The sequence below is a fragment of the Bos indicus x Bos taurus genome, chromosome 8 (genome assembly GCF_003369695.1).
Source record: "Bos indicus x Bos taurus breed Angus x Brahman F1 hybrid chromosome 8, Bos_hybrid_MaternalHap_v2.0, whole genome shotgun sequence".
NCBI classification, from domain to species: domain Eukaryota; kingdom Metazoa; phylum Chordata; class Mammalia; order Artiodactyla; family Bovidae; genus Bos; species Bos indicus x Bos taurus.
Genome location: NC_040083.1, coordinates 107074872 through 107097498, shown reverse-complemented (window position 1 = coordinate 107097498; position 22627 = coordinate 107074872). Strand labels below are relative to the sequence as shown.

Below are 22627 nucleotides of genomic sequence, written 5' to 3'. Positions count from 1 at the left end.
CTCTTCACCAAAATGAATCTGAACGCCGCAGTGTTGGGAGCACGTCTTGGTGGTTTATTCCTGTTCCCTCATGCGTCCTGCAGTGTGCTAACAATCGTGTAGCTTCTCCATGAGTGTTAGATGGAAGGATGAGTAAAAGAGAAAACCTTCAAGGAGAAAAAGGAGAGCAAGAGCTTTACTTCAATTAATTAAACTGCCAACACATCTGAGAGGCAGGTATTGGTATCCTCATTTTCCTCCTGGGCAGGCAAGACAGATACTATAACAGCATCAGAGCAGAGATCTGTCTGATTCCCAACCTGGCATTCCCTTCTTTCTTTTAGAAGAGGAAAAGGCACATTCTTGGGAAATGCAGTTGGCATTATCACATGCAGAAGTGGTTAATGGAGATCAGAGAAAGAAGGGAAGGAAAAGAACAAAGGAAGAAAGCACATCAAAAATGAAGGGAAGTAGAATATTGTCAGTTCAAGGAAGAGAGGAGACACGATTTCCCAGGTAGAAACCAGCTTAGCACCAGTAAGAAGGTGCAAAGCAAGAAAGATTGTGGTGACATTTAGACAGGCTAGAATGACAGCACAATTGAACCCCAGATAATTGGACAAGTTTTCTTCAAAACTGTTTCGAGAGCCAGAAAAGAGTGAAGGGCAAAGACAGGGGCCTGCATCATGCAAATGAAAAAGAATGATTTAAAGGTGGATGTCATGGCTCAGGAAGGGGACGGCTTGACCTCACTGTTTGAGAAGGGAAGTGCCCAGGAGGTCTGGCAGCCTGACCATTACATCTTCGGTGGCTGTTTGTGGTGGCATATGGCTGAGGGATGATGGCAGCCCCACAGTGATAGAAGGATGATCACGGATGGCATTTTAAGAGAGAGGGAAGCAGAAAGGAGCCAAAGGCCTCCACAATTACCAGTTGCCAATTGTGAAATTTATGCAGAGTGTTTACTCTTAACTGGCAAGAATTCACAGATGGTGAGAGGCACCAGGGGTCAGACAGTGCCCCCACAGCTAACTGCTTAGGAACCTGTGAGATATCACTTTAAATGTCAAGTATGGGAAAGGAAAGGATAATTGCAAGCATTATAGTGTGAGAAAGGGCTTGGGTTTAGACACACTGTAGTTTGCTCCTTAAGATAATTCAATAGCCAAGTACCCACATTGCTAAAATTTAGAAGAATCTTACAAAGATGACATGGATTAATTTAAAAGACTTTTAAATGTGTAGGCAAGTCAGTGGCTCAACGGTAAAGAATCCACCTACCAATGCAGAAGACATAGGTTCGATCCCCAGGTGGGGAAGATCGCCTGGAGAAGGAAATGGCAACTCACTCCAGTATTCTTGCATGGAGAATCCCATGGACAGAGGAGCCTTGCAGGCTGCCTCCCAGGGTGGGTCACAAAAGAGTCGGACACAACTTAGCAACTAAACAACAACAACAGGTAAGCTGCATTTGGGGGGTTACACAATTGGGCAGAAAAGGATCCTTTCTTTCAAAAAGTTTTGCATCCAGAATGATACCGCTCCCATGTACTAGTATTTCCCCAAAATGACTGAGTGACTGAACTGAACTGAAAATGTCTTAAATCTTCTGTTCGTCTTGATTCTCATATCTGTCATAGAAGTGAGTCCATAAACCGTCCACTCCCCAAAGAAACAGAGACCAAGACACAAAGAGATCAGTGACTGTTAGGCAAGAGTGGAGGAGGCACTCTGCCGTCCCATTGTCTTAACCCGTTTCCTTAATCGTCCTCTGACCCTCAGCCCGATTGATAGCTGAATCTTTTCCAGAAAAGAGGGAGAGCGGGCAAAAACATACATGCATAAATAAAGCTGCTTAATGACTGTGTCCCATTTTTATACAGCGTCAGGAGTTTTGAAATGCCAGAATCACATGTTAAGGACGCTGGAACATCTGCATGATGGAGTTACACCCCTAATCACAGAATAGAGTTGCTGGAGAGGACATTTACTCCAACCCCTGCATTTTCTAGATAAGGAAATAGTCCTGGAGAAGTGAGCACTCTGGGATGTTAGAGAGCTGGCCTGACTCTCAGCGGCCGTTTGGTTCATTGCTTTCCAATAGGCAATCTTTTTCCTGGCACTTGAAATGTTTTTCCCCACATCTGCATATCTCTTGTATTACTCATTCTGTTCTGTTTTCTTTTTCCCCTAAAAAGGCCCACATTATAAACTTACATATATATGTTAAGAGATCACATTCCTTACTGTTTACCAATCTTATTACAAATAGAAAATAGCCATGAAAATATATGCATAATCACTGAAGTGAATACATTCATTGGTTATCTACATAAAACCATATATATATATTTTTTTTTTCATCAACATATCATGCTTTGGTAAATGCTGATTCAGCCTATGTGTCCCATTTCACAGGCAAGAAATTCGAGTCCAGAGAGGAGTTTTGACCTAAGCATCTACTGTCTCTGTTCACTTATCTGATCTCAGAATGTAGTATTCTTGTAACCAGCAAAAACATCCCCTGTTTCTTGTGGTGTTCGGATCTCAGACCTGGACAAGACACTGAGACTACAGTCAGTCCAACCAAAGATGATGTGTAGAAGGTATTCAGCGGGATGAGGCCGTGAGCTGAACAGTCAGAGATTTATCTTAGGCATTTAATCTCAAAACTGCTCCTCTCAAGGAAGTTTTTATAGCAAGTATTTCCCTCTGGAGAGCAGTAGACCCCTCCAGAAATTCAGGATCGCAAGGGTAAAGGTCAAATCTATTGAATATCAACCTTCAATGCCCACTGCTCCCCTGCCCCCACCAATACCAGAAAGAGGATTCTGGGAAGGTTGATAATGGCCCAGCAAGTTTTTTTCCCAGGAGATCCTGGTGTTTCAAAGAGAAAATCTTTTTTTGGAATCTGAGAGTTAATGGCAAGCTGAACAGTCAGTTTGCAAAAGTGGAGCTGACAAGTTTTATTTTGATTTATTTGCAATGGAAAGTCAGAAAAATAAAATTAGCAGGAGATGCCTCAGAGTTCAGGGCAGACCATTACATTTTTCTGGTATAAGTTTATGCTAGGATTTGGCTACCTTGGAGCATGAAGAAAGGAAATTGGCAACACACAAGGAGGAACTAGGAGAATGAAAAACTTGCTGAAGTCACAATGTCTAAATGGATATTATGAGTTCAAAATCAAACAGGCCAGGCTAGTGTCCCAGTGAGTCTGGTCTGGGGGAATTGAGAAGAAGCAAATATACAGTGTGAAAGAAAGAGAAATTTTCTGACCAACAGGGATGTTTTCTTTTCTTTAACAAGAAGGATCACATGTTTCATTCTGTTGACCTTGCCTTGGCTGTTATGAATCTTAGCAATAAATCTCAAGGACAAAACTAGTAATCATACTAAATGTAGGGTATTATCCTCCATTTTCTATTGTAACTATGATTCTCAAATCTGTCAGTGCATTAAAAATCACTGGGGGAATATTTCAAAATGCAGATTCCTTAGGCTCAACCTCTGATACTAAATCAGAATTTCCATCAATAAGGATGATAAACAAAGCTAGAAAAATAGTTAGAAATATATAATTAAAGGCCTCAAGTGATTCTTAAGCCAAGCACTGTTTTAAAAGTCAGAGTCAGTAAGCTTTATCATCTTGATATTTGCATTTTTAATAGTTCTGTTGCAAGCGTCTCAATTGTAAGCTACCAAAGTCCTTGGTGAAAACATACTGAGTGCAAGTGAAGGGCAGGGGAAGAGGCTAGAAGAGAGAACAGATGAGAAAGAGAGAAGCCCGGAGACACGAGAAGACATGTTGGATTGAGTAGCTTAATCTAACTTTAGTATCTTGGAACAGACAAGGCTTGTCTAACCTTTGGAGAGAGACTTCTGTTACTCATCTAAGAAATAAAGCTTGCCTGGGGACTTTGTAGAGAAGTTCAGAGTCTCTGAAACTTTTTCATATAGTCCTCCGTTATTGGAAACTTCTTGTTTCCATATAATGGCTCCTAAGAGGCATTATATGGAAATAGGAAGTTTCCTATTTCATTCCTTTTTGAGGAAGTGGAAATACCAAGAAAGAGTCTAAGGAGGAAGATGCGACTAAGTCCCACAGAGAAGGTGGGCCATGGACTGCAGGCCCCAGCTGGCTCTGGGAAGTGGTAGTTGGCCTTAGTCACTCAGTCGTGTCTGACTCTTTGGGACCCCATGGACTGTAACCTGCCATGCTCCTCTGTCCGTGGGATTCTCCAGGCAAGAATACTGGAGTGGGTTGCCATGCCCTCCTCCAGGGGATCTTCCTGACCCAGGGATCAAACCCGGGTCTCCTGCACTGCAGGCAGATTCTTTACTGCCTGAACTACAGGGAAGTCCCAGTGGAGGCACAGTGTTCCAGGGAGGAGTGGATAAAAACTAGGCTGGGTTATTTCAGGTCAGTCCTGTCTTAACGTGGCTCATGGGAGATGGGATGCTGTTAGTGTGAGACAAGAGCTCAAATTGGCAACTGACTGGTTTTGATTTAATTACATAGCAAGATAGTTTCTTAAGAGCATACATCACCAGCCTTTCTCCTAAACATGGGTTTAATTTTCAACAAAACACTTCTCGCGTAAACAACATGTCGTTTCTAAACCCTTATTGCCATTCCCAGAACTGCTTGCAGCCTTTCAGAAACCCATTATTTTATAATTATAATCAAGACTATTAGGACAGGACAATTTGTGCCAAAAGCACATTTACACTCAGAATTGTCACTTAGCACTGTCACCAGGAGATATCATATCTATTTCTGTGGAAATCAAGGAGAGTAGCTGGCACTGCCTTATAAACTTACAGTTTCTAGATGGCATGGGAGGTACTGACCTTGTCTAAATTATTCTCCAATCAGCCCTCTGAATACCCCTGGTGTAATAGCTGTTACTTGATTGAAAGAACGCAGCCCTGGGAATCAGGCCAACTTGGATTCGCATCCTAATTTTCCTCCTTCCCACTGGATGATTCACTTTGGATCTCAGTTTCTTCATCTGAAAAATGGCAAAACTATCAGGACTTGCCCATTTAGTTTTAACAGTTAAGTGAATTAGTACACAGACTGGAACAGTCCCAGGAATATACCAAAAGTTTAAGTTTCCAAATATTAGTTATTATTGGGATTAATGCATAGAAGCTGTGTGACCTTGGACATGTTACTCATCCTCTCTGGGCATGCCTTTCCTCTTTGTCACAGTGAGGAAACTGGTACCTAAGTCACAGAGTGGCGGAAGCAGTCAGATATGAGTACATGATGCTCATCATAAATATTTGGTTCCTTTTGGTCAGCTGTTTATTCCACATGCTTCACTATGAGCTGAAAGCCTCCGTGAGTTCCATAAAGGAACCCAGGGCGTGTGATCTTATTCCAGCCATCTGGAAGGCCTTTAGCTTTGGAATTTCCCCATAACTTCTGTGCTCAGTCACAGGTCCATGATTTCCATCAGGAAGTCAGACTGACTAGAAAAATGACACAGCAACCTAAATGGGTTGTTTACAGGAAAGGCATGGTCCGGTGGACCTGATTAGTCCATTTTTTTAAGTCTGTCATTATGTGTATCCTTTTTATTTTTAAAATTAGTCCAATAGCTTTATTGAAAGAGGAGGGCAGAGCCTCTCTCCCCTCTGTGGTCCTAGCACGGTTGGCCTCAGGCTCTGAGCATCCAGGCATCCTGTAGCCCAAGAGGCATCACGTGTGTCTTTAATTTACTTTTTGACAGGGTCCTATGGCTGCAGTAGTAACACGGATGAGTGACAATAGTAATAATCCTTTTTGGTCAACACTAATCAAAATTGTGATGATGAGATAGGAGGTTTTATGCACTTCTGTGGGAGGAGGGTGTACTTTGCATAGGACAGTGTTGAATACAATACTGGCGATGGAGTGAAGTCGTCTTAGATCCTAACCTCAGAACTGCCCTTCATTAACAGGTGACCTTGGGCACTTTATAGAATGAAGTGTCAGTCTCCTCATCTATCAGCTGGAAATAATTAGTATTTTTCTAATTAATTGATATGACAAAGTAAATGCGATAGTATCTAAAAGGCCCTTGCACAGAATAATTGCTCAGTTGGAGGTAACTATTGTTATTTTTATTAGCATCGTCATAATAGCTTTTGAACTGTGGTGTTGGAGAAGACTCTTGAGAGTCCCTTGGACTGGAAAGAGATCCAACCTGTCCATCCTTAAAGGAGATCAGTCCTGGGTGTTCATTGGAAGGACTGATGTTGAAGCTAAAGCTCCAATACTTTGGCCACCTGATGCACAGAGCTGACTCATTTGAAAAGACCCTGATGCTGGGAAAGATTGAGGGCAGGAGGAGAAGGGGACGACAGAGGAAGAGATGGTTGGATGGCATCACCGACTCGATAGACATGGGTTTGGGTGGACTCCGGGAGTTGGTGATGGACAGGGAGGCCTGGCGTGCTGCAGTCCATGGGGTCGCAAAGAGTCAGACATGACTGAGTGATTGAACTGAACTGAATAGCCCAGTAAAGTCTGCCAAGAAGATAGCGTCACTCCCATTTTATGTATGGAAATCTGAGCTTTCAGACACTTGAATGAATTGCCCAGAATCACACAACAAGTAAATGACGAGCCCGGCCCAGATCTTGGTTTCTACTTCCCCAGGAAGTTCACCATCCACTGAATCAGGATTCTGTTCTGATGAACAGGGTCTGGCTTTTGCCTCCTTTTAAATCCTAGCAGTGATATCTGATAATTCAGTGTGTTTTTCAGAATGAGGACCCTGCCATCTCTTTCCATTCTCCCTCCCTGAAGGTTGAATCCCTGAGTATGAGCCTCCTAGAGACTTTGAAAGTTCCAGGTTTCTAAGTCAGCTTCAGGCCAGGCTTGGAATCTTTATCACTTAAAAACAAATTTTGTTTATGTATTTATTTTTGGTGGTGCCGGGTCTAAGTTGCTGCCTGCAGGCTCTCTCTTGTTGCAGTGAATGGGGGCTACGCTCCAGTTCTGGTGCACGGGCTTCTCATCCTGGCGGCTCTCTTGCTGTGGCTCATGGCTGTGGGGCCTGTGGGCCCAGGAGTTGTGGCACACGGGCTGAGTTGCCCCACAGCATATGGAATCTTCCTAGACCAGGGATCGAACCCATGTCCCCTGAATTAGCTGATGGATTCTTAACACCTGGACCACCAGGAAAGCCCTCTTTCTCATTCTTAAGATAGCCCCTTCAAGCGGGTAAATTTAGAGCTGTGCCCCATCTCCCTTGCCCTCTCTATTTTATCTCTGTAGTCATCCTAGAGTATCAGAGAGGTTTACCCTTCCTATTCAAGGAAACAAAGTGAAATTAGAGAGTTTAAGAAACTCTTCCAAAATAATATCTTAAAGGTGCAGCAGGACCAGGATTCAAACCCATCTGTATGCATCTGTTAGACTAGTAACCACATAAAGAAGTCCAAACAGTTTTTTTTTTTTTTCTTTAAACCTGCTCCCCCCCCATATTTAGCAATAATGGCTAGAATATTCCCTTGGAAGAAAATGAAAGCCAAATTTTCTGGACACTCATGATTTTCATAGCATCTGTATTCTTCATTTAGCAAAATAGACTATTGACATACTAGTTACTAGGCTGAAATTTCTAAGCCCAAATCATCAGTTATTTGCGCCTCTCATTAAACAACCTAAAAGAAGTGAGACTCATGGTGCCGCTAGGAAAATTAGTCCAAGGGGCATGCTTTGTTGCTCCTCCTCCTCCTGACAGTCCAACTGAAATCCTGTGCTAGGGTGCATTGCTAAAGTTGATGTACTCAGACTATACCAGCTCAATCTCCTTATTGCATTGATTTCCAGTGACACATCCCTGCCATTTAATGAAGGGACAGAAGGGAATAGCCTTATTTGAAACCTTGTGGCAGAGAGGCTCTCTGAACACAGCTTGGTGGGGAAGTGCTATAAATACAGAAGCAGTTGCACCTATCTGGAAGGCCATTTGAAAAGACCTATATACATTAAAGTTCTGAAAGCCTCATGGAGAAGAATTCATTCCATCAGGAAAGATAGACAAAGTGGGAAAGGCTTAGTCCATCATGGTTGGAGGAAGTGTTTGATTTCAAGCACTGCCTCACGTCTCTCGCACAGCTCATTTTTCAGCCCATTGCACACCCTTTGGTTTAACCATCATATCTGGATTCTGGTGTTGAGCCCTGGCCAACCAGTGGAACCGCAAGTGAGCTAATTCTAATCAGGGAGTTTCTTTTTTACTTGGTCTCCATCCGTGGGATTGTCAGAACCCAAGCCTCCTTCTGGACTCTGTTACTTTTTCGGAAATCACCACCAGGTTCCTGGAAGGTCCCACCTGAACACAGAGGTGTCCTAAGAATAGACTGAAAGGTCTGTTGTGTTTAAACCCAAGCTCTGCCGTTTTCTACCTGTGGGACTTGAGTTAGTTACAGAGCCTTCATCTCCTAATGGGTGACAATGCTGATATTATTAGTACCCATCTAATAGACATGGTAGGGACAGACAGAGTAGGGACCCAAAATTTGATGTCATAGATAAAACAACAGAATAGGGCTTAAAAATATCCACAAAGAATAATTATTATTAGAGAAGTTCTCTATTCCCCTTCTGCAAAGTCTTTGGAATATTTGGAGTTAAGGAGCCAAGTGGAGGAGGTGATTGAGAACATCCGTGCGGGGTAGGGAGTGGAATTCTGGAGCCCCAGAGACTGCATGGGCAACAGAGAACTGTGCTCTGGGATCTGGCAACCTTGAGTGGGAAGAACAGAGGCCATCATCTGCTGCAGAGATGATCCTTTGCTCATTCATCAGTTCTTCAAATAAGAAGGTGTAATACGTCTGTTATGTGACTGCCATTGAGCTCAGGGCTAGGGAAGCAAAAGATCAAGAGATACACTGTTCATCCCAGTCATTCTTGCAAGGGTTCCTGGGAGTTCCTGGAAGACTTCCCCCAACAACCACCACCCCAGAACCTGCTGGTGATGTCTAGAGAGGGTATAGAGTCCAGAAGGAAGCAGGGGTTCTGAGAACCCTGTGGGTGGAGGCTGAGACAGAGGAAAGCTGCCTAGTTACACTTCCAGTCCTCCTGTGGTCTCACAGGTTGGGAAAACACCAATCGGTAAGATGGTATAACTGAGGAGACCACTCACTCAGTGTTTCTCCCTGTGGCCTTTTCATCGAGTCCCAGGGGATTGCTCTTGTTTGATTGCTAAGCCATGCCTGACTCTTTTGCGACCCCATGGACTGGAGACCAAGAAGCTCCTCTGTCCATGGGATTTTCCAGGCAAGAATACTGGAGTGGGTTGCCGTTCCCTTCTCCAGGGGATCTTCCCAAGCCAGGGACTGAACCCCCGTCTCCCACATTGTCGGCAGTTTCTTTACCACTGAGCCACCATGGAAGCCCCCTGGAGGTGTACACCCCTAGAAAGTGCTGTTTGTATTGAACAAGTACTATTTTTAATATAAGAGTTTTGCAAAGTAATAGTCTACCCTCTTTTTATATTTGAATTAACTGGACTCTCAGGGAAGTAAATCTAAGGTCTAGAAGGTGAGTGGGGACTGGGAGTTTTGGCTTTCTCCAAAGCTACGCTATCCCAAACAACAGAGGCAGTCTCTTTGGAGTCAGGACAGGGAACCACCATGCTAAAGTTTACTCTAAGTGTTTTTTTTTTTTCCTCTTCTGTTCTTCATCAAGATTTTCTAGTTCCAGCTAACTACACTTGTCCACATATAGTATTTTTTTTTAATCTCCCTCATTCCCTTTATGGAAAGAAAGTTATTATAAATAAATCACTCAGTATATATATATATATAATGTATGTATGCATATGTATTTACCTAATGATTCATGGTTTCAGTGAAAAACCCTTGACTACTGTCAACCACAAAGAGAAGTTCAGGAGTTTCACTTCCTGTTTTGTGAGCTTAAAGCATGAAGCAGTGGAAAGTAAGCTGCCCAGTGTCGGCTGAAAGCCCAGTTCAGGCCCTGCCACTTTACTCTGTGGCCTAATAAATATACTTCCTTGAACTTCTGGTTTTACACCAGTAAAATGGTGAAACTACTTCTTTATCTGCTACCCCACTTGCATCATAAGAAATTCAAATGTGGTTATAATTGTGCAAATATATCCTAAGATATAGGATATTATACAAATTTGAGACATTAGTATTAATTTTTCTTTTCTTTCTATTCCACCCTTCATCTCTCTTTAATCCAGAGAATTTAAATGGCTGGAAAGAACCTGTCCTAAGACTAAATTTCCTCTTTCTTTCCCTTATGTTTCTGTCATATCATTTCTTTCCTTTCTTGCCTACTTCACCTGAAGTTTTCACAATTCAAAGTAGGGAGAGAGGAATGGTAGGAATAAGGCCAGTGACAGACTTGTATGCAGGAAATATTCCACTTGGGTTTTGATTTTCCTCCTTGGAGTCATATATGTGCTTGAAGTAGTACACAGATACAAAATGCACACTTAAATATGAACATACACACTTACATATAGCCTAGACACACATAAAAACCCACGCCTTCAAGCATACTGAGAATCTAACACAGACATCTGTATATGAGAAATCACATGCCAGCACCAGAGTGAGGACCTAAGTCAAACAGCTGAGACATCAACATCAGTACAAATACTCCCCTTACAATGTAATCACACTTTCTTCCACGCAGATATGATCACACAAACATGAACAGGAACACGTAGAGGCATGTGGTCAAACACATGTGCCCACTTTCACTGGCACATGAGACTTATACACACACTCAGGCATGCTCAGCAACTTCAACCGTGCTCCGACCAAAATACCCTCTGGAACACTCAGTCACAAACACATTCCTCATGTGGCCATATATTTCAGTTTTGACAACTGTATTTTCCACACGTCCTCTTTGCCCTTTCTTTGCACCACGCTGACGAAGCTGGATGAGTGTGCTTTTCTAAGAATTCACCTTAACATGACCCACAGTAACCTCGGGGACATTATTTTCTCAAAAATGACATCAGCTCTTTCCTAAATATGGTCATGGAGAGACACCCAACAGGAAAGAACAAGGCAGGCTCCCCACCTCAAACCATTTCAAAATACCTTGAAAAATTCAATCGTCTATCAAATAAAACCCACTTGCTGCACAAGAAAAATTTTGCTGCAATTCTCATTATGTGGTCACCCCAGCTCTATCAGCCCACATGTTTCTGGGGTCATTGAGAAAAACTGACCTCCAAAGGTCACCCCACCTCTTACCCTGCCTCTAACCTGAATTTCTCATTATGAGGCCAGGAAGTTGGACCTATTTCCCTCTATTACCATAAGTGCCACTTTCAACCAAATCATTTTGATACTGCCTTCAGGACAGTCATAACGTACTAGGTAGTAACTTCAGAATGACATCAAGTGACAAAATGATAGACTGTATTTTACATATTTCCTCAAAAGATAGTAGTTAAATATGGATATGTCCAGCATGTCTCTAAGAGTTTTATTTATGGTATGGGTTGATAGAGAAGACGTGGAAAATGAGAACTGGATTTATAAAGACAAAAATATATCAGGACCTAATAGTTAATAAATAGAACATGCTAAAGGATAACCAGGACATTTGTGAATTGACATAAAGTGGAGGGGAATCTGAATCAGGAGTCTTCTGGGTCAGAAAGTAGAATTTAAACTGTATCCAATAGAAAAAGGAAAAGTGAGCCAAGACCTAGATCAATCAAAACGACCAAAAACACCTTGTTTTAACATGGCTAAAACATATAACCTGAGGCGGTTTCTACTCGAAGGACTCAGGAGAAGAAGTCTGTCCTTTTTTACTCTCACAGAGGCCCAGTCTCTTAGCTCTAATTCAGTTTGATGGGGTAAGAGTTTAGTTGACTTTCCCTGCCCTGGACTCCTTAGCTGAGTTGGTTGAAACATCCCCCGGGAAGTTCTGTATTTTAGCACAGTATTTATTCCCTCTACACTGTAAGCTCCACGAGGCTGGCAGTCCTATAGGGCTCGCGTACCACTGAATCACCAGTCTTTAGCACAATGCTTGGTACATGGCGGCATTTACTTGTTAACTGAACACGCCCTGCATCCATCTGGGAAAGAAGCACATCAGGGGATTCTCCTCCTCAGGTGGAGGTTGTCGCTTCTTGCGGGTTGGTTTCTGCATCTGCTGTTCCTTCTGGACTCTGGGGTTTACCAGCCAGCAAGGCTTTTCTGAGTCTTCTCCAGAAGACATGCCGCCCCAGGACACTGTCCTCCCACTCCAGGTAGGTGTTCCTGCTCAGAAGGCGATAGAGCTCCACCTGCTGCCGCAGGAGAGACTTCTCCAGCTTCTGCAGGACGATGAAGATGATGCCAGCACGGCTGCTCAGAAACTGCCAGGTCTGGGCAATCTCATACTCGAAGATACACCATCGGCTCTGGATGAAGTGCTGGGACACCACGACAATAACCTTACGGCTTTTGTGGAAACCCTCCTGGATGATATTGGCGGCGATGGCCACCCCAGGAATAAAGTCCCTGTAGTGAAGGCAGAGCTGAAAGGGGGGCACGCCCTCCTCCAAGTTCTTTACCAGTTCATTCCGCACCCAGTCTTCATCCTGGCTCGAGTAGATGACAAAGGCGTCATAGGTGCTCTCGCCCCTGCCATACTTTTTGCAGCCAGCAAGAAGCATCAGGTGGAAATAGAACTTGTAGACTAGGACCCCTACCACAGACACCAGGAGCACAGTGACCACCGACACACTGATGATCGTCTTGCTCAGCTGACAAGTGGCGTTCCTGAAACTAAGCACTGGCATGTCCTCCATATCTAAAGGCTCTGCACACATCATTTGCTCAGCTCCCACCAAGAGCTGCCTCTGGTCCTTGACCCACTGCAGGAAGCTCTGATGTTCACAAACACAAGCAAATGCATTCTGAGTAAGATTTAGCCAAGTGAGGCTCCTTGGCAAATTCTGTAGTTCTTGCTCCTTAGAGGCCATGATACGGTTGAAACTGCAGTCTAGGATCCGGAGCGAGTGGAGTGGTTCATAAAGAAATGTATCCAGTGACAAGAGTTTGTTGTGACTCATATTCAGCACCTGAAGGCTAGAGAGGGAGTGAAATGCTGTCTGGGCTACCTGTTCCAGCTGACACTTAGAGAGGTCCAAGACGGTTAAGTTAGTCAGTTCTGTGAAGATGTCAGGGAGCAAGTTGTTCTGAAAAGAGTTGCCTGCCATTTTCAAGGTTTGCAGACTGACTAAGCCAGTAAAGATGCCATGGAAGACAATGCGGATGTTGGTATAAGAAATATCAAGGTAGCGGAGGTTTCTGAGTGATAGGAATGCTGAAAAAGCATTGATCTGTTTCAGAGTGGAATGCTGAAAATCCAGGTGTTCTAGTTGCTCTAAGCCCATGAAGTTTGAACCTAAGGTAATGACATCATTGAAGCTCAGATCTAAATGCTTCAGGTTGGTTGTCCCAAAATCAGTGTGAGAACAGCACCCCTTGAAACTCAAGTGATTTCTTTTGAGATCTAGATACTGAAGGCTCGGTAGCTGAAACTCAGTAAAAGTGCTTATATCTTTGTTGTCTGTGAAAACAAACTTTTTGAGAGAACTGAGCTTCAATGCAGGAAACTTGTCAAAGTCACAGTTAATAATTTCTAAGTGTTGCCATCTAAAATCTTTAAGAAGGGCTTGTAGACTTCCTAAAGATATACTCAACAGAGAAATCACAGAAACATTTGCCAAACAATTAAATAAGTCTGTATCGTCCCCTGAGAATTTGTCCAAGTACGCTATCCGGAATTGTTCAATGGTCAGGTTGCACAGTCCCTCCAGGAAAGATCTGTCAAATCTTTGCAACTTCCTTTCATTTTTAAATTCTCCCAAAACCAGCCGGTTGGTTTTTAAACCAGCCAGACCTTGAATACAGGTTTTCATGACATGTGAACTGTTAAAATTACTTCGCAGAGTCAATCCATTGAGCTTAATTTCTTTAAAGGTACCTGGTTCAATAAAGTCTAAAGGGTTCAAGGACAAATCTAAAGAGAGGTTGAGTAGGGGCATTTGATGTAGAACTTTCACATCTTCATAATAAATATTTTGGATTTTGTTGTTAGAAAGATCCAAGTGCTCCAGGTTGGGCAGGTTAGAAAAATATTCAGGTAACTTGAAGGAATGGATAAAATTGTGAGCCACATTAAGCTCTTTCAAGTTTTTGAGATGTCCAATGGGGAAGTCATTTAGAGAGACTAGGTTTGTCTCCACGGCCACCAGCTTCTGTAAACTTGATAGCCCAGAAAAGGCTCCCCAGGCTAAACTCTGGATAGGGTTTCCCGTCAGTATCAAGGTGGAGAGGTGGTTTAGGCCCTGAAATGTGTCGTCTTCAATAATCTTAATTTCACATCTACAAGAAAAAGAGATACAGATTATATAATATTTCTGCTGAATAGGAAACCAAAATGAAATATCAACCCAGTCATCTAGGTCTCCACACAGATATAACAATGCTATATAATGGTGCATAAGCAAAAATATCCAGCAAGGCAGATGAAACAAAGAAGTCCGGCAAATTTGGTACTGTCACACTAGCCCATGACAATCTTTTGTATCACACGAGGCACACATGCTAAGCAGAGGCAGTCCATCCAACAGAGGAAAATCAGTTAAAGATGAATGACTGGGGCCCCTGAAGACTGAACCTCAGATCAACTTTAGCCATTTCCTGAAACACATAATTGTGATTATATATCCAACTGGTAAGTTGAGATAGATAGTTGTTAATTGCTAGGCATGATAAATGACCACTGAATGCCAATTTCAAAGATATAGAAATTATACCTAAATGTCACAGATATCCTTACTATTCAAGAAAAATTCCCCATGTAATAAGGGGACTCAAAGAGAAAGAATGTGCCTGCCAATGCAGGAGAGCTGGGTTTAATCCCTGGGTCAGAAAGAGCCCCTGCAGAAGGAAGTACCAAACCACTCCAGTTTTCTTGCCTGGGAAATCCCATGGATGGAGGAGCCTGCCAGTCCGTGGGGTCATAAAAACTTGCACATGACTTAGTGACCAAACAACAACAATATCACTTTAGAGAAGCAGAGGATGAAGGTGAAGGGAACATACAACTTGGAAGCAGGATGTGGATATGAATCTCTGGCCTGTTGTCAACAAGCCATGTGAATATATACTTAAACTCTCCAAGCCTCTGTTTGCTCATCTACAAAAAGAAAAAAAAAAAATGTATCAGTAGATTTCCATAGGGACAAAAGGCTGGCTGGTCTATCATGAAAACATCCATTGAAAATAAGTAGAGTTATTGACGGTACCTGAAGACACTGTGAAGTGAGGTGAAAAGGCAGAGCGTCTATTGCACCATAATCTGTCCTTATCTTGATCTAGCATCTCCTCCTACTAACCAGGAGAGGGAACTAGCCTCTCTCTAGGAACATATTTAAAGCTTCTGAGGGCAGTTCCTTGGGTACATGGTGGGTCGAAGATCAATTTTAAGGGACGCTGATGAGAAACCATTTTTCTTTAAAATTAAAGAATATTGGTCTGGCTACCTCAATTTGGTACAGTTCTTGACAAAATTCTTACTCAGAAAACTGAAATTTAGAAATGAATGGAATGCTATAATAGTATTTTATACTTATAAGGTCTACTTTGCAAGGTTTTTAATATATATAACATGTTACTCTCAGTATCACAGTTAACCCTGTGGTGTAAGGTTCATCATTTATGTGTCACAGACATGAAACTGAGACTCAGGTCAAATGTAGAGACAAGCCTCCAGCCACATGGCAGTAAATGTTGGAGGAGGACTCAGCTCAAGTATTCTGACTTCCATGGGGCTCCATGTCACTGCCTTCAAAATGCTTGGTTCCTACCTTTGTTGTAGTTTATCAATATCCAAGTTAGAGTATAAAACATCAGATGATCACTCTTCTACAGAAATATCTACTATCTTCGTATCCTTTATTAAGAGTTTCTATAATAAAATGTCACATATGTTTCTCCACTTTTCACAAACTCTTATAGAGATTATAGTCTATTATGCATTACTTTTCTAAATAAGGTCCCTAATGATGTAAATATTTTAGGAACAAGACTCAGTTCTCCCCAAAATGATGATAATAACTTCGCCTGTTCTAATGAATGATACACTTCATTGTATCAGAAAAGAAAATACTAGTCACTGTTCATTCTTACAGCAGATGTTTTCCTTTGATCATGCATCTTTCTCTTTCTTGTATCTTCTTAATTCCCTATCCTGTACCTCACTTTCAATATTCTAGACATTATCTGAATCCAACTCCATTCAAGAACTCTGTCTTAATTACTCACTGCATATGTATGTTAGTCACTCATTCCTGTCCAACTCTTTGCGACCCCATGGATTATGGCCCACCAGGCTCCTCTGATCAGGGGGATTCTCCAGGCAAGAATACTGGAGTGGGTTGCCCCGCCCCCCCATAGGGAATATTCCCAAGCAAGGGATTGAACCCAGGTCTCCTGCATTGCAGGTGGATTCTGTGCCCACTGAGCCATCAGGGAAGCCCAGTGGCTCTCTGCATAGAAGTCTCCTTTTCTGTACAACACAATGTATTTTCTCTAGTTTTCAAATAACTTGTCACCTACTCTTATATATTATTATCTTTATCTCAGGTTCAAAATCCAAAATCAGAATCAAGTAACATGTATTGAATGCCTACTATATGCCCAGCACCATGCTCAGGTTTAACATATTAATTCTTTTAAGTGGATATGCCCTCCTGAATAGCTAGGGTTGTGTGTTACATACCAACATATTCTTGTTTCCTAGCAGAGTGAACAACATATAGCAGCAAGTAGTTAATAAATATTTGCTGATGAAAGAATTTGAGTCAGTTTACTCCCCTGACTTAAGAGAAAATCAGAGATAGAATTTTCCTTAGAAACTGCCTCATCCAACTGCTTTCACAAATAAAAAAGCTGAGACCTGAAGAAGGGAGATAGCTTGCCCAAAGTTATGTAATAAGTAAGATGTCTGTTGAGTGAATAATTAAGTAAATGAAAAGGAGACCTCATGAATCAGGCTTTCTGACTTGAGAATGAAATGACAATACCATGAACATTTCTCCTTGTACAGTGGTAGAACTCATGCATTACCTGGATAAATCCAGCACTTGCAGTTCTGGGAAGCTGGAGAAGTTATGGCTGCCTAAATGTCTCAGGTAGTTAAAGCTCAGGTCCAGCATCTTGGTTGATATGGGGATGTTGTCGGGGATTTTGTAGAGATTCAGCTCCATGCATTGGTAACTAATGTTAGGAACAACCTGAAATGATTAGATATTAGATGCGGTGTCTTCCTGCATGCACCTTAGCAGACTTCCCAGCAACTCTCCTCTCCTAGACTACAGCCTTGGAGGCTACTGGGACGAGCAAAGAGACCAGTCAACCTTCTTTCAAACATCCATCCATCCAATCATAAGTCACCTGATCATCTGTTCATCCATCCACTTATCCCTTCATTTATCCACTCACTTCATTCTTATAAAAGGTCTTACTCTAGATTAGAAAAGGAAAAGCACCTACCCGATGTTTAACCTCTACTCTCTCAATGGCAGCATTCAGCAAGAAGCAATGGAGTCTCGTGGTGAAGATCTGAAGCACTAGAGTCCAAAAGCCCTAGATATCACCCTAGCTCTTCCCTGTGATTTGCAGGAAGGCATTGTGTTGTTGCTATTGTTTTTCTAAATATACCTCTCATGTATACACGTTTAAAGAGACTTCCAGTCAAGTCTTCTGCACTTCCTTGGTCATAGCCCAATTTTTGCCAATTTTACTCTTTCCCTTGGATCACTCATAGCTCAGTTGGTTAAGAATCAGCCTGCAATGCAGGAGACCCCAGTTCAATTCCTGGGTCAGGAAGGTCCGCTGGAGAAGGGATAGGCTACCCACTTCAGTATTCTTGGGCTTCCCTTGTGGCTCAGCTGGTAAAGAACCTGCCTGCAATGCGGGAGACCTGGGTTCGATCCCTGGATTGGGAAGATCCCCTGGAGAAGGGAAAGGCTACCAACTCCAGTATTCTGGCCTGGAGAATTCTGGGTCACAAAGAATTGGACACAACTGAACAAATTTCACTTTCACTTGGATCACTGACCTTTGAGCAGATGAGGTAGAAATGAGGACAAATATTTGACGTGTACAGACTCCGGTGGTGGAACCTAACACTTGATACTGCCTTGGTTCCTAAGCTGATATCTATCACATATTCCCAAATTCTTTGTAAGCCTTGTTCTCCAACTTCCCATTTAGTTTCCTTATTCTCTGATTCTTCAACAAAATTCTCTGCTTAAGCCAGCTAATTTTGGTTTTCAGTTTAAAACGCATAGAATCTGTTAAAAGGATTAATGAGATAAGGTTTTTAAAGAGATTATCTCAAAGCCTATTACAGTGTAAGTGATCAATACATTGTTAACATGTATTATTATTGGCTATTATTAATTCTCCACTGTATGAGGCTTAGGTCTTATATGCTACATACTTGAATTTAATCTGCAAATAAACCTTTTAAAGCATAAGAATTCAGCAAGATGAAGTAATATGTGTAAAGTCTCACAGGCCACAGTGCAGCTCTTTACTTTATTCGCTTGATCCTGAAATGTTATTCCTCAGAGCATCTGCACAGCCCATACTGTCTAATAGGGAGTGGGGCCAGGGTCATCCCTTAGCTCCTTTTATTCTCCTTCAGGGGAGACATCACTATCTAACATGATGCCTTCTGTGTGATTGTCACATACATACTGCTTGTTTCCCTCTCTAGATTGTAAACTTTGAGAATCTAGCTCTCTGTTATGTCTCCAGCACTCAGAAAGATGCCCAGAAAATGGTTAGTGCTCAATAAATATTTGTTGAACAAATGAATGGATAACTGATTCCATGGAGGTTTATTCAAATCCCAACTGAAGACATTTGCTATCAAGTGCTGTGGTTACCACAAAGACCAATGTGATATGGCTCCAGACTCCCATCAGCTCCCCATCTAGAGTAAGGGTTATGGTAGGACCACAACTCATTCCTGAAAAGGGTCTTAAACCAGGCTTGGAAAATGTTCCCTTTGGTTCAGAAAAGGTAGATATCAATCCTGGATTCTGAGACTATAGATTGTATAGAAGGCTTCCAAGAAAAGGAAAATTTCAAGGCAAATCTGGAAGGATAAGTGAGATTTGGATATGTGGAAAGAGGAAGAAGGAGGGAAGAGTGTGAGTACCGAGAGGTGGAAAACTAGCTCCACTTAGATGGAGTGTGGCAGGGGTATGAAACCTAATCAGATGGGGAGCCAGAGCCAGGTCGGGGGGGCCCTATACTCTGCCCTACGGCGATACTTGTGAGTCGTTTAACATCTACAAATTGAGCAACCACATGCGCTAGGCACTGGGACACGGTGACAAGTAAAACCAGCAATGATCTTGCCCTTTTACAAATACCATGTCAACATAAAGACAAATAATGAACAATAAATATATGTATTCACACACTAAATGTATTTTATATATGCATATGTATGGGCTTCCCTGGTGGCTCAGTTCATAAAGAAACCACCTGCACTGCATGAGATCCAGGTTCGATCTCTGGCTGGGAGAGATCCGTTGGAGAAGGAAATGGCAAGTCCCTCCAATATTCTTGCCTGGAAAATCCCATAGATAGAGACAGGGGACTGCAGTTTATGGGGTTGCAAAGAGTCGGACACAACTGAGTGCACACACACACACTCACACGTGTGTGTATACACACACACACACACACACACACACAGTGGTGTACTATGAGAAAAAAGTAAAGCAGCAGGACTTCCCTGGGGGTCCCGTGACTGGACTTTGTGTTCCCAATGCAAGGGGCCTGGATTCAACCCCTGGTCAGAGAACTAGATCCCAGGTATTGCAATTAAGAGTTTGCAAGCCACAACTAAAAAATCCTGAATGCCACAAATAAGACCCAGTGCAGCCAAATAAACAAATAAATATTTTTTAAACGAATAAAAATAAGTAGCATAGGACATTAAAGGCAAATACAGGGAGTGAGGAGCTTTATATGAGGCAAGCAAGCAAGCCTTCCCAGAGGAGGTAATGTTTAAGCAGAAATTTGAATGAAGTGAGGGACTAAGCTATGAACATATCTAGGGCTGTATTGTCCAATTGGGTAACCACAAGCCACACACAGCTATTGAACATGAGAAATGTGGATAGTTTAATATAATAAATGTAAAAGAAATGGTATAATATGTGCTAAAACTCAAGGACATAGTACCAAAAAGAAAAAAAACGTAAAATATCTTAATTGTCTAGTATATATTGCATTTTGAAATAGTATTTTTAATAAACAAAGTCAAATAAAAATACTACTAAAATTAAATTCACCTACTTTTAATTTATTTAATATGGCTACTAGAACATAGTTTAAAACATCGTTTTAAATTTAGCTAGTTAAAATTATGTTAATGTGGTTAAATAAAAATTTAGTTGAATTTAGTTAAATGTATTATTTAAATTTAAATAACTTCATGTGACCCATTGAACAGCACTCATCTAGGGGGAAAGGCATTCATTCTAGCTAGAGGAAATCGCAAGTGCAAAGGGCACCATGGTAGGAAAAGGTCCTTGACAGTGATGGAGAATTATTAAAAGCTCTAAAAGACAGTAATATCTTAGAGTTGAATCTCAAAAAACAACAACAAACAAACAGCAGATGAATATGAGCAGATTAGATTAAAGGAAGCAGGCTGTGGGGTCAGGAGACTGGTCACTGTCCAAGCATCAAGGCCAGGGGAACTGGGGATCTGCCCTAGGGTACGCTGAGGTGATGGACAGAGGGAACAAGTTTTGGAAAATGAGAGCATCTGGGGCATGGGAAAGGGGAGGAGGCAGGAGAAGCTGTGATTTTATCTCGCGATGACCATAATTGGAGGATCTATATGCACTGATTGAACAGCAGGAGAGACACAGAGAGGAGGACAGTGAGCCGTGTGTGGGCAGGGAGTGGCGGGGACAGGGGACTTTAGATGACATGATTTCCCCCATGTCCTCACTGTCCAGGCTCTGACTATGCTTTTCTTGAGTTTCTGCCACACCCTAAACCCCAGGACATTTCTGTGGCTGTTTGCTGCTGCCGTGGGTTTCCAAAGCAATAGTCAAGTCCATGCAGGAGGAAAAAACAGGAGACCCTTTCTGAATGAGATTACAAACCAGCTGGCTGGTGTTTCGCAAAGAAAGCATTGCATTAGCTGACGTTTTGCATCTTTCCCTGTCTCCTGTTCTTCTCTATTACTCTGTCTCTGTCTTTATCTCTCTGTCTACCCTTTTCTTTGCCAACTCTTTTTCTTTTCATTTTTTGGACAGAACTAGACTAGATTTAGAAATCCAAAATCTACATAGAAAGTTCTTTCTATTAAGAGACAAAAAACAAACAAACAAACGAATCTTCCTGATACTGAAAGGGGCAAAGCAACAGCTCGAAACAGTGTACAAACCACAGCGGAAAGGAATGACAGGAAGCAGGCTTCTTAAAACTTTCTATTAAAGTCTATGGTTCTTTTATTGATGTAAAAACTAGTCTCAGAGAGGTTTAAGGACTTCTTCAAAGTCACATAGCCCAGATGTGGAACAATAGGGATTCTAAGCAGGTGGCCTAAAGTTCCCACGTAATTCCTAAGTGGGGCACATGCCTCGGGCTGCCTGTTAATGCCCTGTAACCATGAATCATTTGATTCCTGCGGTTTCTTACTTTAAAGTAATTTGATCTGTTTGCAAATGAACCTAACCAGGGCCCAGCACAGGGAAACTGAGCAGAGAGCAGTTTTTCAGAAGCAAGGCCAAGCTCAGGGAAGCCACGTACCTGTACGCAAGGGTCCCAGCTCTCGGTTCGCAGGCAGGAGAGGATGGCCGTGGCTGGGATCAGAGCCGCAGCCAGGCGGGCACGCGCCATCATCCTGGCATTTTCTGTGACCAGAAGTGGCTCTGTGAAAGCATGACCCTCTGTCTGTGCCGGCCAGGGCAGCCTCCGAGGCACTGTAGTGTCGTCTCTCCCCGGCTTGGTGCCCCAGGGCACTGCCCCTATTCAAAGCAGTGCTGGGTTACGGGAGGAGAGGAAGTGAGAGGGGCAGCCTTAGCTTTCTGGACTTTCGTTTCTCTGATATTTATCTCCTCTGCCACCGGAAGGGAAGTTAGAGGAAGAAGAAGAAAACGTCTGCAGACCAGGGGCTGAAGTAACAACAAGAGGAAGCTGGCTTTTATCCCAGGAAGTCATCTGACCTCAGGGTTAGTGAATTTAGGAAAGCAATCAGACTAGTCAAACAGCCTGTGTGACTACCCAGGAACTGTGGCTTTCTGCTTTCGTTTTGTAGTGGAAACTTACTGTTAAATGTTCATTTCCTATGTTCCAGCCATAACAAAATACCCTGGACTAGGTGACTTAAACATTCATTTTCTCACGAAGTTCTGGAGGCTAGACGTCTGTGCTCAAGGGATCAGCAGGCTTAATTTTTCATGCTCTCCCCTTGGCTTATAGATGGCTGTCTTCTCCCTGTGCCTTCACGTCATCTTCTCTCTGCATGTGCTGGGTCTTAATTTCCTTTTCTTATAAGCACACAAGTCATAATGGGTTAGAGCCACCCTAAACTATAACC

General features: G+C 42.4%; 1 protein-coding gene across 2 annotated transcripts; it reads right to left on the bottom strand.

Annotated features, from left to right (window-relative positions):
• Nucleotides 1-11372: 11372 nt before the first annotated feature.
• Nucleotides 11373-22400, bottom strand: TLR4 (toll like receptor 4). 2 transcript variants are annotated; one of them, XM_027550650.1, is made up of 3 exons: nt 21838-22400; nt 17113-17279; nt 11373-14364 (listed from the first exon to the last, which is right to left on the bottom strand). In XM_027550650.1, the coding sequence occupies exons 1-3, from the start codon at nt 21928-21930 to the stop codon at nt 12099-12101; spliced, it is 2526 nt and encodes an 841-aa protein (XP_027406451.1). In that variant the 5' UTR covers nt 21931-22400; the 3' UTR covers nt 11373-12098. The 2 variants fall into 2 exon arrangements, with proteins under 2 accessions (XP_027406451.1, XP_027406452.1); XM_027550651.1 differs by lacking the exon at nt 17113-17279 and having other exon boundaries at nt 21838-22224.
• Between the last annotated feature and the right edge of the window lie 227 nt (nt 22401-22627).

Bases quoted from the DNA above. Each gene is read 5' to 3' on its own strand.
- TLR4 (XM_027550650.1), bottom strand. From the start codon at position 21,930: ATGATGGCGCGTGCCCGCCTGGCTGCGGCTCTGATCCCAGCCACGGCC. The intron at 17,280-21,837 runs GTACGTGGCTTC...TAATCATTTCAG, and splicing joins GCTGGGACCCTTGCGTACAG to GTTGTTCCTAACATTAGTTA. The intron at 14,365-17,112 runs GTAATGCATGAG...TTTTTCTTGTAG, and splicing joins CAAGTGCTGGATTTATCCAG to ATGTGAAATTAAGATTATTG.